General features: G+C 41.9%; 1 protein-coding gene across 1 annotated transcript in view; it reads left to right on the forward strand.

The window, feature by feature from the left end:
- Positions 1-13,844, forward strand: part of LOC138156134 (maestro heat-like repeat family member 5) — a 99,490-nt gene that overhangs the window by 20,093 nt on the left and 65,553 nt on the right. The window contains exons 8-9 of the mRNA XM_069081358.1: positions 900-1,019; positions 2,282-2,428. Of these exons, the coding sequence (XP_068937459.1) occupies positions 900-1,019; positions 2,282-2,428 (267 nt within the window). The remainder of the gene's footprint in view (positions 1-899; positions 1,020-2,281; positions 2,429-13,844) is intronic.

Below are 13,844 nucleotides of genomic sequence, written 5' to 3' on the forward strand. Positions count from 1 at the left end.
CATGGAGGCCTAAAATTCTACTATTAGTAAGGTTCTGAGTTTCATGTAGCATGATATGCTGTGATGGAAAGAACCCTAGACTTGGAGTCAAAATACGTGGATTCATATCCTGGTCTTTTTTTTAATCACATTACTATGGGAAAATCACCCATCATTCAGAGCCTCAATTTCTTCATCTATACAATGATAAGGGGGAAGGGTGTTGAATGATACAAGAATTTATTAAACACCTACTATGTGCTAGGCATTGTACTAAGTGTTTTCCTCATAAAAAACCTGGGAGGTAGATGCCATTATTATCCCTATTTTATAATTGACAAATCTGAGGCAGGCAGAGGTTTAATGATTTACTCAAGGTCACACAGCTAGCAAGCATCTAAGGCCGGATTTGAACTCAGGTCTTCCTGACTCCAGAAACAGCACCCTAACCACTGCTCTACTTAGCCACCTCAATATTGGAAAATGCATTGGCAATGGGGCCCTCACTTCACCTGCCTTGGTCTCAGTTTCCTCTTCTGTAAAATTGAGGGATTGGATTAGGTTACTTCTAAGAGCCCTCCCATCTCTAAAACAATTATCCTTAAAAAAAAGAATAACATTTATGTAATCTTTCTCACAGGGCTTCTGTGAGGAGGAAGTGCATTGAAAAAAATGAAAAAAATTTATATAAATGTTATTGATTTTGACAGGGATTCAGGACACCTGAGTTCTAGGCCTGCCTTTATCACTGATATATACACTGTGTTATCTAAGGGGAATGATGTGCCCTCCCTTCTCTGGAGCTCAGTTTCCCCGTGGAGTTTCCCCTTTCTCTAAGATCCCATGGACCTTGCACCAATCTGCCTTGTGCTGGGAACCCTCGGTTTACCAGTATCCCTACTTCTCTTGTCCCCTTATAGGGAATTGCCCTTACCATAGGGTTAACAGCAGCACGACATCTGGATGATGCTTGGGCAGTACTGGACCAGTTTGGTCGGACGGGAGCTTTAAAGCGGACCCTTAACAACTTTAACATTAAGGTATTTGCACCTTGCGGCCACAAAGGAACTCTGCCACCACTTCTCCCTTTCCTCTTCACAGGAACATTAAACAACAAGAGGTCTATGACATATAACCTGTCTAATGTTCAGCGTCAGTCGTCTCCCTCTCTGAGACACAATTACCCTAATTGGAAAATGGGGGGGGAGGGGTTGCGTTAGCTCTTCTCCCAAGTCCTTTTTATCTCTAAAGCCTAGGGTCTCTTGTATCATAGAATCTCACCTTCAGGATTCTCTGCAATGCCCACCTCACCCTTCTAAACAGGAATACTATCCTCAAATTACAGTTACCTGCCATGCAAGGACCTATGACAGTCACTGCTCCTTAAAACAGCATAGAAAAAAGGAGGATAAGTGGAAAGGAGCAAAGGATGGGCAGCAGTAGAGGAAAGAATTGGGAACCAGAAGAGATTATAAGGACAAAGAAATATTGCATGGAATAAATAGGTAGGGTGGGGCACAGGAAGAGGGACAATATCAACACAGCAAAGAAAAAAATCTAAAACCTGGAAGAAATTAGAAAGGAAAGAAATGTTTGTATATATGAATACATGAATCACCACATCAGTTCTCTTCCTCCTTGACTGACTAAGCGATATGAAGGCATTGTGTATCTCCTTTAACACGGAGCTCAGGGCCCTATACTTAGGAGATGTTCAATAAATATTTGTTGAATTGGTCAGTTGATAAGTGAATCAGTGAATGAGATTTGTGGAGGGCCAGCCAGCCAGGCAAGAAGGGCTTGGATTCTCACTAACATGTACTGGCCTTCCCCATGACATAACTTTCCCCAGGCCTAGAACTCATCCAGAGAGACCTATTGTCTATACACTTTATAAATTGGGAAAAACAAGGGCTCTAGCATGGGCTGCTACCTTTTGACTCTCTCTCCTTCCCTATCCTGGAAGAATTAGGGAACTGAACCCAAGCTCCTTACTAGAGGGGCATATTGTCCAGGGAAAAGTGTTATATTTGGAGTCAGAGGATCTGGGTTCAAAAGCTCTGCCTTTTACTATCCATGATATTGGGGAAAATGTTTAATCTCTCCTGGCCTCACTTTCCTAATCTGTAAAATGATGGGATTATACTCACTGACCTCTAAAGGTAACTCCTCCTAGTTCTAAATCTGTGATCCTATGATACGTGGTCCTCAGGGTTCCACTGGCCAAAAACAGTGATACCTATTGACAAACCCAATGTTGAAGGCTCTATACTATTGTTCTTTCCTTCTCCCATCTCCCTAGGAGGAAGAGGACCCAAAGTGGAAGTGGGCCAGCAGTACTATCCTTCTCTCCTATGGGCAGATGGCAGCCAAGGCCAAAGAGAATATCCTCCCTTGGGTAGACAACATCTCCTCAAGAATGGTCTTCTACTTCCGAAGTAGCTTCTGGGTATGAAAAATGTCACCTACTCATAGAGAACCAGAATCAGGATCACAGACTCTCTCAGAATCTCATTTTCAAAAGCATGGATACATAGAATCTTAGAATTACACATAAACTATTACAATCATAAGATAATGGAGACATGGAGTATCAAAATTATAAAACCTCCCTTGTCTCATTGTAGCATGAAAAGACTGGGGGGAATCTCTGCCTTCTCAAAGGCTAAACCAACAGAACCAGTTCTTGTAGGCCTTACAAAGATGGAAAGGAAAGTCTTTGAGAATAGGACTGGTGACAAATTTCTTTCAGTTTGCTTAATGCCTGCATAGCTAAGTGGAGAAAAGCTTATTTCCTGTTTAGTCACAGGAGCTTTTGAAACCATTTATGAGTTGTAGAGGGGTTGTGGTACACATTAGTGAAGGGCAGCACCCACATGGGTAAAATTATGATCGTGGGAAATATCTTCTGTGTTGGCTTCATACTCTACCATCTTGGAATATTACTAATGAGTTGATGACAAGAGAGACAGACAGACAGAGAGGAGTTCCAATCTCTGCAAACTTGGACCTCCAGCCTGAACTTTCTGCTGCCACCTCTGCCAACTTCATAACATTCAGAGAAGGAACATTATACTTTCAACATCATAAGACCCAGAAAGGCAAAGGCCCCAAGCAACTGGTACTTATGACTAATAAATTTATACTTCTCCCTCTCTTAATCTCAGTGACTCAGTAATATCCCTTCCCATGCTGCCCTTTCTCCATACTCTTGTCTAATTCAAGTCAATCCTACCGCTTCTCACCCCCTTGCGTCCTCAAGCCTTTCTTTCCATGACAGCTCCAGAACTTGTGACTGTTGGCAAACTTCCTTTCATTTTCCATCTCTTCACATTCTATTTTGACACACTCCAGAAGGCAATGCATACCTGACCAACTTCTCCAGAACTGGTTTCTGCTTCTCTTATGAGCTCTGATGTACTGGACCATGAAGAAGAGTTAATATACTCCCTGTCCTCCATTGCTACCATCATTTAGCCACCTCTCTTCCTTTGAGGTTAACACTATCTATCTATATCTTCCCTAATTGTAGTTATCTGATGGCCTCCATGTCACTCTCCCTCCTTTCTCTAGAGGTCAATACTTAGAGCACAGTCTGTCTCTCCAAACCCACCTTTCATACTTGGTCCTCCCTTTGGCCTCCCAATTTCATCAGCCTCTTTCATTTTCACGACCTAAAGCTTTGCCCTACTTCAGCCACTCACAGGGGAAATCATACCTTAGAATTCACCAACATCCATTAGAAATGGAAGGATATATGAGGTTCCACTGGGGATAAAGAGTGGTTTTTAGGTATTTGTGATAGTAATGGCAATTAAAGATTCCCCTGTATTGGCTTGGTTTTCAAATTGATTGTATTAAAACCCAGAGTTTGTTAATCCCACCTGTGGGATGGGCTTGTTGATGTGAAAAGAAAGTCCTGAACTGGGAGGAGCTGGTGATGTAGATTTGGAGAGACAAGAGAGAGGCGGAAGTTCTTTTTGGAAGCAGCACCTCGTGGAGAGAGAGAGACTAAGAGATTGCTGGTGGCCGCTTTGAATTGCCCTGGACTTTTGAGACCTGCCCCCTGAGCTGCCAAGGACTGAGGAGACATGGCTGTTTTGCTGGTACTTTGTCTATCTGTTTTGATGTTATTTTGCCAGATTTGTCCACTGGTGAAAGACTGTCCTGTTGAAGAAGTCCTGGAACCTGGCATTTGGTTAAGAAGGCCTGAGACTGTCCTGCAGACAGAGAGTGAATACTGTCCACTGGTGAGGGACAGTACTGAGAGTGAATACTGTCCACTGGTGAGGGACAGTACTGTTGTTGCAGGGGTCTGGAGACTGTCCGGCAGACAGAATGAATACTGTCCACTGGTGAAGGACAGTGCTGTTGTTGCAGGGGTCTGGGAGCCTTTCTGTTGGTTCAGAAGCCCTGAAGAAGGATTTTCTTGTTGTATGTTTACAGAAATCCTGGGAGAGGGCTTTGCTAATGTGTTCAGGGGTTCTAGGACTGTTCTACAGACAGAGGATAAATTCATGAAGGGACTGGCAATGTATCTTATGGCCTTGCTAAGCCTTGTCTCCCCAGGAACTAAGATTGCTGAGAACTTGCCTCGTGTCAAGATGAAGAAAAGACCTCCATTTGGGTATTAAGTGCTGTGTTTAAACTTGATGTAACTCTGGGGTAGATTCAATTGTGATCCAGGGGTGGGGAACTTTTGACCTTTTTGTGTTCTATGGTTGAGCAAATGAATGTATTTTACTTATGTTTGGAAACTAATCTCCATTTGAGAAGAGGGGCTTTGTGGTGGACTTAATTAAGGTATAGCCTAGGGGTGGACAAGTATTTGGAACAGAGACTTTGTAATTGATTGAATGATTGGAAAGTCCTGGGGTGGGGTAGGCCTTGGAGATTATTTAATCACACTTAGTAAATGCTGTATTTTGAATGATGTCATGTTTTGATCTTCTCTGTTCTGGGTTTGTTACTGAATAAAATAGAGAGCACCTATGCTGGTATTTTGAACCTGGGAAGTTGCCTTTGCTTGATATTATATTACAGTATTTGGGAGGCTTAGCGAATTGGGCATTGAGTCAGGAAGACCTTGAGCAAATCAGAACCTCTAAATGTCTCAGCTTCCTTATCTGTAAAAAGGAGCTAACAATAGCACCTGCCTCCCAGGGTGGTTGTGGATAAATGAAAAAAATACTTGCAAATCACTTAACACAGTATCTAGTATGCAATTGGTGCTTAATCAATAATTGTTTCTTTCCTTACTTTCTCTGGGGCCTTTCTCCAGCTCATCTACAAAACTCTAGATTCTAGGATCCCTCTATGATCTCCCCTCCTTCCAACTCTTCCTCTGCTGCCTCTCAAATTCCTAAACCTAGTTGATCTCTTCAGTGTAGCCTCACATGCCCCTATTTCTCCCTCTTTTCCCAGACCAGGAGTGGGGAACTTGTGATCTTGAGGCCACATATGGCCCTCTAGGTCCTCAAGTGTGGCCTCAAGGCCACAGATTCCCCACCCTGTTCCAGACCATCCCTGTTTCTCTACCCTATTCATATCATGGACCATATAGTTACCAAGAACATTGTTCTCCACCTTTGAATTCCCTTGCCTTCAGTCTTAACTACAATTCATTCCTTGACAATCCTCAACCCTGGATCACTTCTACCATCTGCCTTCTCCATAATCCCAAATATTTCTGCAGGAAGCAACCCCATTGTTCCAACTGAATCTGTTTCAAATCCATACTATTTCATCTCTGCTGGGACCTCTTACTATTCTTTCCTCAAGCCTCTCATACCACCACGTGTTCTCTCTTACCCCATTCCCTACAGATGTCACTGTCTCCTTTTCCAAGAAAATGGAGGCCATCCTTCATGAACTCCCTCATTGTTTCCTATCCCACACCTTAAAATCTATATCTTTACCCAGAAGTATCTCCCTTACTCCTATACTTGAGAGGTAATCCTTTTTGTTTTTGAGGCAACCTCTCAACCTTTATCCTTTAATACCTTTACCTCCCATCTCTTCTAGGAGCTTGCCTCATTCAGTATTGTCCCTCTTTCTCTCATTAATCAATCTCTTGTCTTTCTACTGGCTCTTTTCCTACCCACAGACATGCCCTGGTCTACCCCAACCTGAAAAAGCCCTTATTTGACTTGCCAGCCCCTCATGCTATCATTGTGTATGTCTCCTCCCTTGCACAGCCAAACAACCAGAAAGGTTGTACATGTTTGCTCTATGTCTTCATTACCCCTTCACTTCTCAACTTCTTACAATCTGTCAAACTCCACCACTTGACTAGTATTATTCTCTCCAAGTTTCTCAATGACTTCTTAATTTCTCAGTCTTCAACCTCCTTGACCTCTCTGCAACTTTTGATATACTCATAAGCACTCCCCTTCTTCCATGGAACTGTTGTCTCATTTCTCATCTTCCCTGTCTGTATCCTTTTCAAAGCCCCTTGGTTGGATGAATATCCATCCCTATTAATGTGGTATTTTTCATTGCTTACTATGACTATCCCTTCTTCCATTCTCTACTTGTCTCTATTGGAGATTTCATCAGCTTCCATAGATTCAACTGTCAGCTCTTTGTAGACCATACCCATACCTCTATATTTACCACTGATCTAATCCATCTCCTGAATTCTAGGTTAGAATTAGTAGTATCATCAACTACTGCTGAATTTTCCTTCCTGGATACCCTATAAGCATTTCAAACTCAACTTGTGAAAAAGGTAAATTGCTGTTTTCCTCAACTAAAGTCTCCAATCCTCCAAACTTTCATATTTCTGTTGTAGATGAAACTTAGGTTCAAGTCATACTGGAGTCTTTCTCTTCCCTTCCCTCTCTCATCCAAACATTTGACAATTCTTGTTGGTTTTGTTGAGTCTAACCCTAAAATATCTCTTGTATTTACCCCTTTTTGCTACTTACACAAACAACACCCTAACTTAGGTCCTTATCTCTCCTATGGATTACTGTGAAATCCTCCTATTTGGCCATCCTACTTCTCAGAGTTGGGAGGAAGCTCAGCCTGACTTCTCACTGAATAGGAAATCCCTTCTTCAGCACCCCTACACATGGGTATCCAGTCTCCTTGAAGGCCTAAAGTGACAAGGAAACTCACTACCTCTAAAACATACCATTACACTTTGGGCTAGCTCTAATTTCCAAGGAAATTTTTCCTTTCTTCAAGTCAAAATCTGTTTGCAACTTCCTTCCCACTTCTCCTAGAATAAGCAGAATTAATATAATCCTTCATGGATGTAACAGTCATTCAAATAGTTGATAATGGAGCTGGCATGTCTCTCCTAAGTCTTCTCTTCATTCCCTCAGTTTCTTCAAAGTTTAACAGCTTTAAACTGCACTAAGACTTTTGCCACACACTGTATATGGTATTTTACAGTCTGCTCATCATCCTAATCAGCCTACTACAAATCCTCTCCAGCTCTGTCCTTCCTCAAATGTGGTGCTCACATCATCCCTGTCTTAGAGAGAAGGAAACTGAGACTCAGGTTGAGTGATTTACTCAGTGTCACATAGCTTTAAATGACAGAGCAAGCATCTGGACCCCGATGTCTTGTGGTTCCAATTTTCAAACTTTTTCCAGTCCCTTGCTATCCTACATGAATTTGTGGATGTGCTTATGGAGTCCTTACCATAAATTTGCGAGGCCTTGTGGAAAACAAAAGAGGTGCCATATACCTGGAGACAGATAAGGGTGGTCCCAATTTGCAAAAAGAGAAAGAAAATGGATTTTGCAAAGTAGTCACCATTGAGTTTGATGCCTAGCCTCAAACAATTCTCAAAGGATTATAAAATAGATGGATTTTGAGGACTTTGAAGGGGAAATGATCTTCACTTGAAACTAGAAAAGATTCCCTGAAGAATATTTTTTTTCAGATCAACCTCATTTCCCTTCTGAAAGAGTTGCTGAATCAGCAGAATATTTTGGCATTGATCTACCTGGAAATTAGCAAGGCATTTGGCAGATCATCCCTTAGTATTCTCATGAACAAGGTGGAGAAATATGGCCTGGGTGATAGTAGAGTTTGGGGGATTCAGAAGTGGTGGAATGAGCAGCCCCAGACTGTTGATTAATGGGTGAATGACAGCCTAGATAAGAGATCTTTAATGAAATGCCAAATGGCTTCTGTCTGGAGTCTAAGTCTATTCAATATTTTAATATTTATGTATTTATCCTATGTATATAAGTATTTATTTTGTATTTATAGATAGAGCACTGGGCATGGAGTCAGGATGATCCTAGTTCAAATCCAGCTTCATACACTTACTAAATGTATGACCCTGGGCAAGTTATTGCTGCCTGCCTCTGTTTCTTCAGCTGTAAAATGGGAATTATAATGGTACCCACCTCCCAGGGTTGTTGAGGGTTAAATGAGATAATAATTTTAAAGCACTTAGCACAGTTCCTGGAACATCATAGATGCTTAATAAGTGCATGTTTCCTTCCTTCCTTCTTTCCTTCCTTCCTTATGAGTTACTTGGATGAAGGTATTCTGGAATGTTTATCAAATTAACAGATTATATACAGATAGAGGGGAGGGGACATAGCTAACTCACTGATGTCAAGAATAGGGATTCAGAAAGGCAAAAATTAATAGGTATTATCTTAAATTCCATCACTTAGATACAAAAATAAATAAATGAACAGAACAAATATAGGAAGGAAGAGACACATCTAGAAAGCAATGTGAGTTGTGAAAGCTAATATTGTGAGTCAAATTATGGCAGGGAAGTTTGGAGAGTTTTAGTGTACTGAAAGCTCAATATCAACCAACTGTATGACTTGGAAAGCTATACACACAAGTGCACACTCACACACACACTCTCTCATGCACATACACACTCACTTTAAACTACATGATCAGAAGTCTAATGCCAAGACAAATGAACACTATACTATCCCCTGCCCTGGTCCAGACCTCTCACCATCCACAATGGTATTTTCAGGTCTGAGCACATGTTGGGAAAGACATTAACAGGTGATAGTAGGAAGGCACAGAAGGAAAGTAATGCAGGTGTTGAAAAGACTTAAAATTAAATGAATAAAGAAAACTTTAATTTTTGAGCTTAGAACCCACTAAGGGAGAGCATAAATCATGTCTTCAAGTACTTAATGGGCTAACATGTAAAAGAGAGGGGCAGCCAGGTAGCACAGGGAGTAAGAGCACTGGCTCCAGTGTCGGGATGACCCGGGGATCAAATCCTGGGCTCAGACACTCAGCACCCACACAGAAACACCTGGCCGTGTAACCTTGAGCAAGTTACTTAACCCCAATTGCTTAGGGGCGGCCAGGTGGTTCAGTGAGTAAGAGCACTGGCTCCAGTGTCGGGATGACCTGGGGATCAAATCTGGGCTCAGATACTCAGCACCACACCCAGAAATAACTGGCCATGTAACCTTGAGTAAGTTACTTAACCCCAATTGCTTAAAAAAAAAAAACATGTAAAAGAGAGATTAACTTTATTCTGCTTGGTATCAGAGGAATTAGGAACAGTGGGTAGAAAGTGCAGAGAGAGGCTGATTTAGGCTTGATTTAATAGAAAACAATAATCACATTTGGACAAAAGGAGAATGGGCCTTCCTTAGGAGAGCGTGTTTCCCATCCCTGGAGGTCTCCGGGAAGTGGCTGAATGACCCAGCCCCTTGGGAGAGGAAACATGGTAGAGGAGAAAGAACATTGGATTTAGAAAATCAGGTTTAAATCCCAGTTCAATCATTTACCACCTGTGTGACTTTGGAGGAGTCACTTCATCTCTTTCATCTCCACGTTCATAATTTGAAAAATAAAAGCCTTGGACAATTTAAGTAAGGCACTTTACCACTTGGTGACTTGATTTCCTTATTAGGAAAATGAGATGGATGGACTACAGGACTTCTAAGGTCTTTTCTACCTCCAAGACTATTATCCTTATTATGAATGCTGTACAGAGGGGAAAGGGATTAAACAAAATACCCTCTGATCTCCTTTCTAATCCCATAAATTTGTTTTCGTGGATGAAAAGATAATGTCAGGGGCAGACTATCTGGAGAGGAATAGGAGAGGAAGTAGACCAATTTGGGTTAAGAAAGGGATGCATGTTGGGGAAGGAGGAATAATGGCTGAGTCTAGCTAGAGGGGAAAGTGCCTTGGGGGGGAGGGGAACAGTCTAGTTACAAAGGAGAGTACATGCCATAGAATGTGAATGAGCCAGTCTCTAATTGGAGAAAGTTCAAATCAGAGAAAGTGAATGGTCCTATTATTGTGCAGAGAATGAGAGTGAGCTGAGACCTGGGTTCAAGGTAAATTTAGGTGTGGATGCGTGCGACTGCCTGGAGTATAAACTCAAATCAAGCAGCCCCAAATTGGGGTACATACAGTGCTTATAAAGGCTAAAACCACAAAAACCACTATTGGGGAGGAGAACTAGCATAAGCAATGATGCACAGAAGCCAAGAATTGCCATTGGTTAGATCTATAACTCAGGGCAAATTTGGGAACATGATGCAAGGGTACAAGGGTGCAACTTTTCCTGGAAAGGGGGTCCCTCCCAGAACAGGGTGGAGGGTACAGGGCAATGTACAGACTAGGGGTCATGTTCTGAGTACAGGGTGGAGGGACATTGGGTAATGGGGACAGGCTAGGATCATGTTCTGAATACAGGGTGGAGGGACATTTGGTAATGGGGACAGGCTAGGGTCATGTTCTAAGTACAGGGTGGTCTCCTCTTAAGATAAACTTGTACCATAACCCCAGGACTGATCCTTGTACATATCTGATGATATACAGAAGGCTAATTCAGGAAGTAGGGGGTTAGGGGATTATGCCTTGGGCAATACCCAAGACTATGCCTTATGCTGTTTCAAGCTATTACAGGGTGTCGGATAGAGACAAAGACAAATATAAAGGGCCTTAATGGTGGGCTCCAAATCAGATGTTATGTGATTTGGGTTTGGGCACAACACTATCTTCTAGAATAAGCCTTTTCTTACTCTCTTCCCTCTATTGATTATCTCCAATTTATACTATATATAGCTTGTTTTATACTATATATGGTTTGTTTGTATATAGTTGCTTGCCTGTTGTTTCCCTCATTGGACTGTGAGCTCCTTGAGAGCAAGGACTATCTTTTGCTTTTTTCTTTGTATCCCCGGTACTTAGCACACATAGAACCCATAGTAGGTGTTTCAGAAGTTCTTACTGAATGAATTAATGAATGAAACACTCTGCCTAGAGAAGAGTACTTAATGGGACAGTGAGTGGAGGAATATGACTGGAAAGGAGGATACTTATTGAGGGACAATGGATGGGGTTGTGCTTTGTGGGACAATGAATGAACAAGGGAATGGATTAATCTGGCTGCTGAGGAAGTTGCCTTTGGGGGGAATGGTGAGTGACCTGGCATGGTTAGACAGAAGTGTGTGAGCTAAGAAACAGAGAGTAAAAGGAGAATATGTGACCTACTTGATAATAATAACAAAGCTTTTTTTGTCCAGACCAGTGATTTCTAGGGAATTCTCATAAGTAAACTCTCACTAACAGTGTAGATAGATCTGCAACTCCTTGTCTTAGAAGGTTGTCTGAAGTACTGGGTCATACAGCCAGGTCTGAGGCATGATTAGAACCATTTCGTTCTGGACTCTAAGCCAACCTTCTATCCACTACTACTACACCATGATATTTTTCAAGAATAATAATGATAATGCTAATAATAATTGACATTTATACAATACTATATAAGATTGGTTTCTATACATTAACTTAAGCCTTACAACAAGCCTAAGAGGTAAACACAACAGATGTCAATATGACCATTTCACAAATGGCAAAACTGAGACTGAGAGAGGTTAAATGATCTTGCCCAGAGTCAAACAGTAAATATCATGAACAAGATTTGAACCAAGGCCATCTAAACTCCAGATAAAGAAGTGTACATTCGAGAGGAGGTGTGGTATTGAGGGATCACTCTAGAGGACAGTGGGGTTGACTAGCCTGACAAGTGAAAAGGACTGAACAGACTGAGGACAGTGAAGTTTCATTTCATTTTAAGAGGAGGAAGCATGCCAGAAATGGTGTGTTAAAGGAGCAGTCTGTCAGTAGGAAATGTGATATTAGAAGACTGTCAGTGGTCCAATCTGACTGGAAAGGCAGAGGATGAATTTGGGGTTATGGTAAGTAGAGGAATGTGGCTAGAGAAGTGGGTGCCTATCAGGGATAGTGAGTGAACCAATGTGACTGGAGAGGTGAGCACATAGAAGGAATAATGAGCAAACTAGAGAGAGGAAAATGCGTGTTGGGGTCAGAGTCTGACTGGACAGGAAGATGCGTGGCTTGGGTAAAGTGAATGGTCCAATCTGAATAGAAAGGAGGAGGTGTGCTTGAGACAGAGTTTGTGTTGGCAAGTCAAGTTGGAAATGACTGTGTATGTTTGGATGGCCATGAGGGGACCAATTCGGTTGAAAAAGAGGGTTCATATTTCTGGACAGTGAGATGAAAAATCTGTCTGAGGATAGTCTGTGTATGAGCTAATATGGATAGAGGGTACTTGTTCAAAGACACTGAGTGATTGTCTCAGTCTCAGTAGAGAAGAGAATACATTCAGGGAAAGTGAATGAGATGATCAGTCTGGCTAGAAAATGGTAGTGTGCTTGGGACTGTACGTGCATTAGTTTAGCTGTGAAGAAAATGGGTACCTGTGGGTATAGCTCAAATAGATAAAGGTGGGGAGTACATATACAAGTTAGTAATGGAATAGTATATTCTTACCTCTAAGGACAGACAGTGAGCAAGTGGATGAGCCTGTCTACAGAGCAGGGGAAAATATTGAATTGTGAGTGGACTGGTCTGACTGTGATATAAGGATGCATGTCTAGGATAGCGAATGATTTACACAGTTTGAGAGGAGAGAAAAATATAAATTGGGGGACCATGATTGAATGGCAAAATGAGAATACAGAGGATGGTGGACTCTTAGGTGAGAATATGGATTCATTTGGGCAACTTAGAGTAGATCAGTTTGATGAGAGAGAAGAGTGTATGTGTTGGAGGAATGTGAAAAGGAACTGGACCCAGAAGACCCAGCAAGAGGACCCAGAGGGGCCTATCTACCCTTTAGTAGATAGCAAGTGGACAAGGCTGTCAGAAAAATACGTCCTAGGGGAAACTAAGTGTGGAACAAGAAGTGAATCTCTGACTGGAAAGGAATGTATGTGTCAGAAACAGTGAATGGACCCATCTAGCTGGAGAGGAGAGTGAATTGTTGAGAAGCAGTGAGGGGACTTTTCTAGCTAGAGAAGATACATCTTAGAGGAATGATTAGACCAGCCTTGATAGAGAAACAAGGTGTGAGAATGAATCATTTTATCTCAAGAGGAGGGAGCTACACTTGGTAGACCATTCTGGAGAGAACAGAATGCATGTTGTGGGAGAGTTGATTGGTCATGCTGACTAGAGAGGGAGATGATGTTAGGGTACAGTAAGCCCTCTGGCCAAAGAAAAGTGTTTGTGCTAAGAGATGATGAAGGAATTGCTTTGGCTAGAAAGGAGGGCATATATTGGTGGATAGTGAGTGTAGCATTCTAGATGGAAAGGACATTGCATTGTTGGGGACAGTGACTGAACCAGTTTGGCTGGAGAAGAGGATACATCTTTGTGGACAGTGAGTCAACCAGGCTGCCTGGAGAAATGGGTACATTGTATGAAGATAGGGAGCACAACAGTTTGGCTGAAGATATGGATGTGTAATGGGAAAATTGAATGGTAGTTGAATGACTGTAGAAAGATGATGGCATGTTGGGACCAATGAGTATACCAATCAGGAAGGAGAAGGATAAATGTTGAGAGAGAATAAGTGAGTTATTCTGGA

Source organism: Petaurus breviceps, unplaced genomic scaffold (genome assembly GCF_028583685.1).
Source record: "Petaurus breviceps papuanus isolate PSGF00001 unplaced genomic scaffold, PetGlider_PUasm1.0 98, whole genome shotgun sequence".
Taxonomy (NCBI): Eukaryota; Metazoa; Chordata; class Mammalia; order Diprotodontia; family Petauridae; genus Petaurus; species Petaurus breviceps.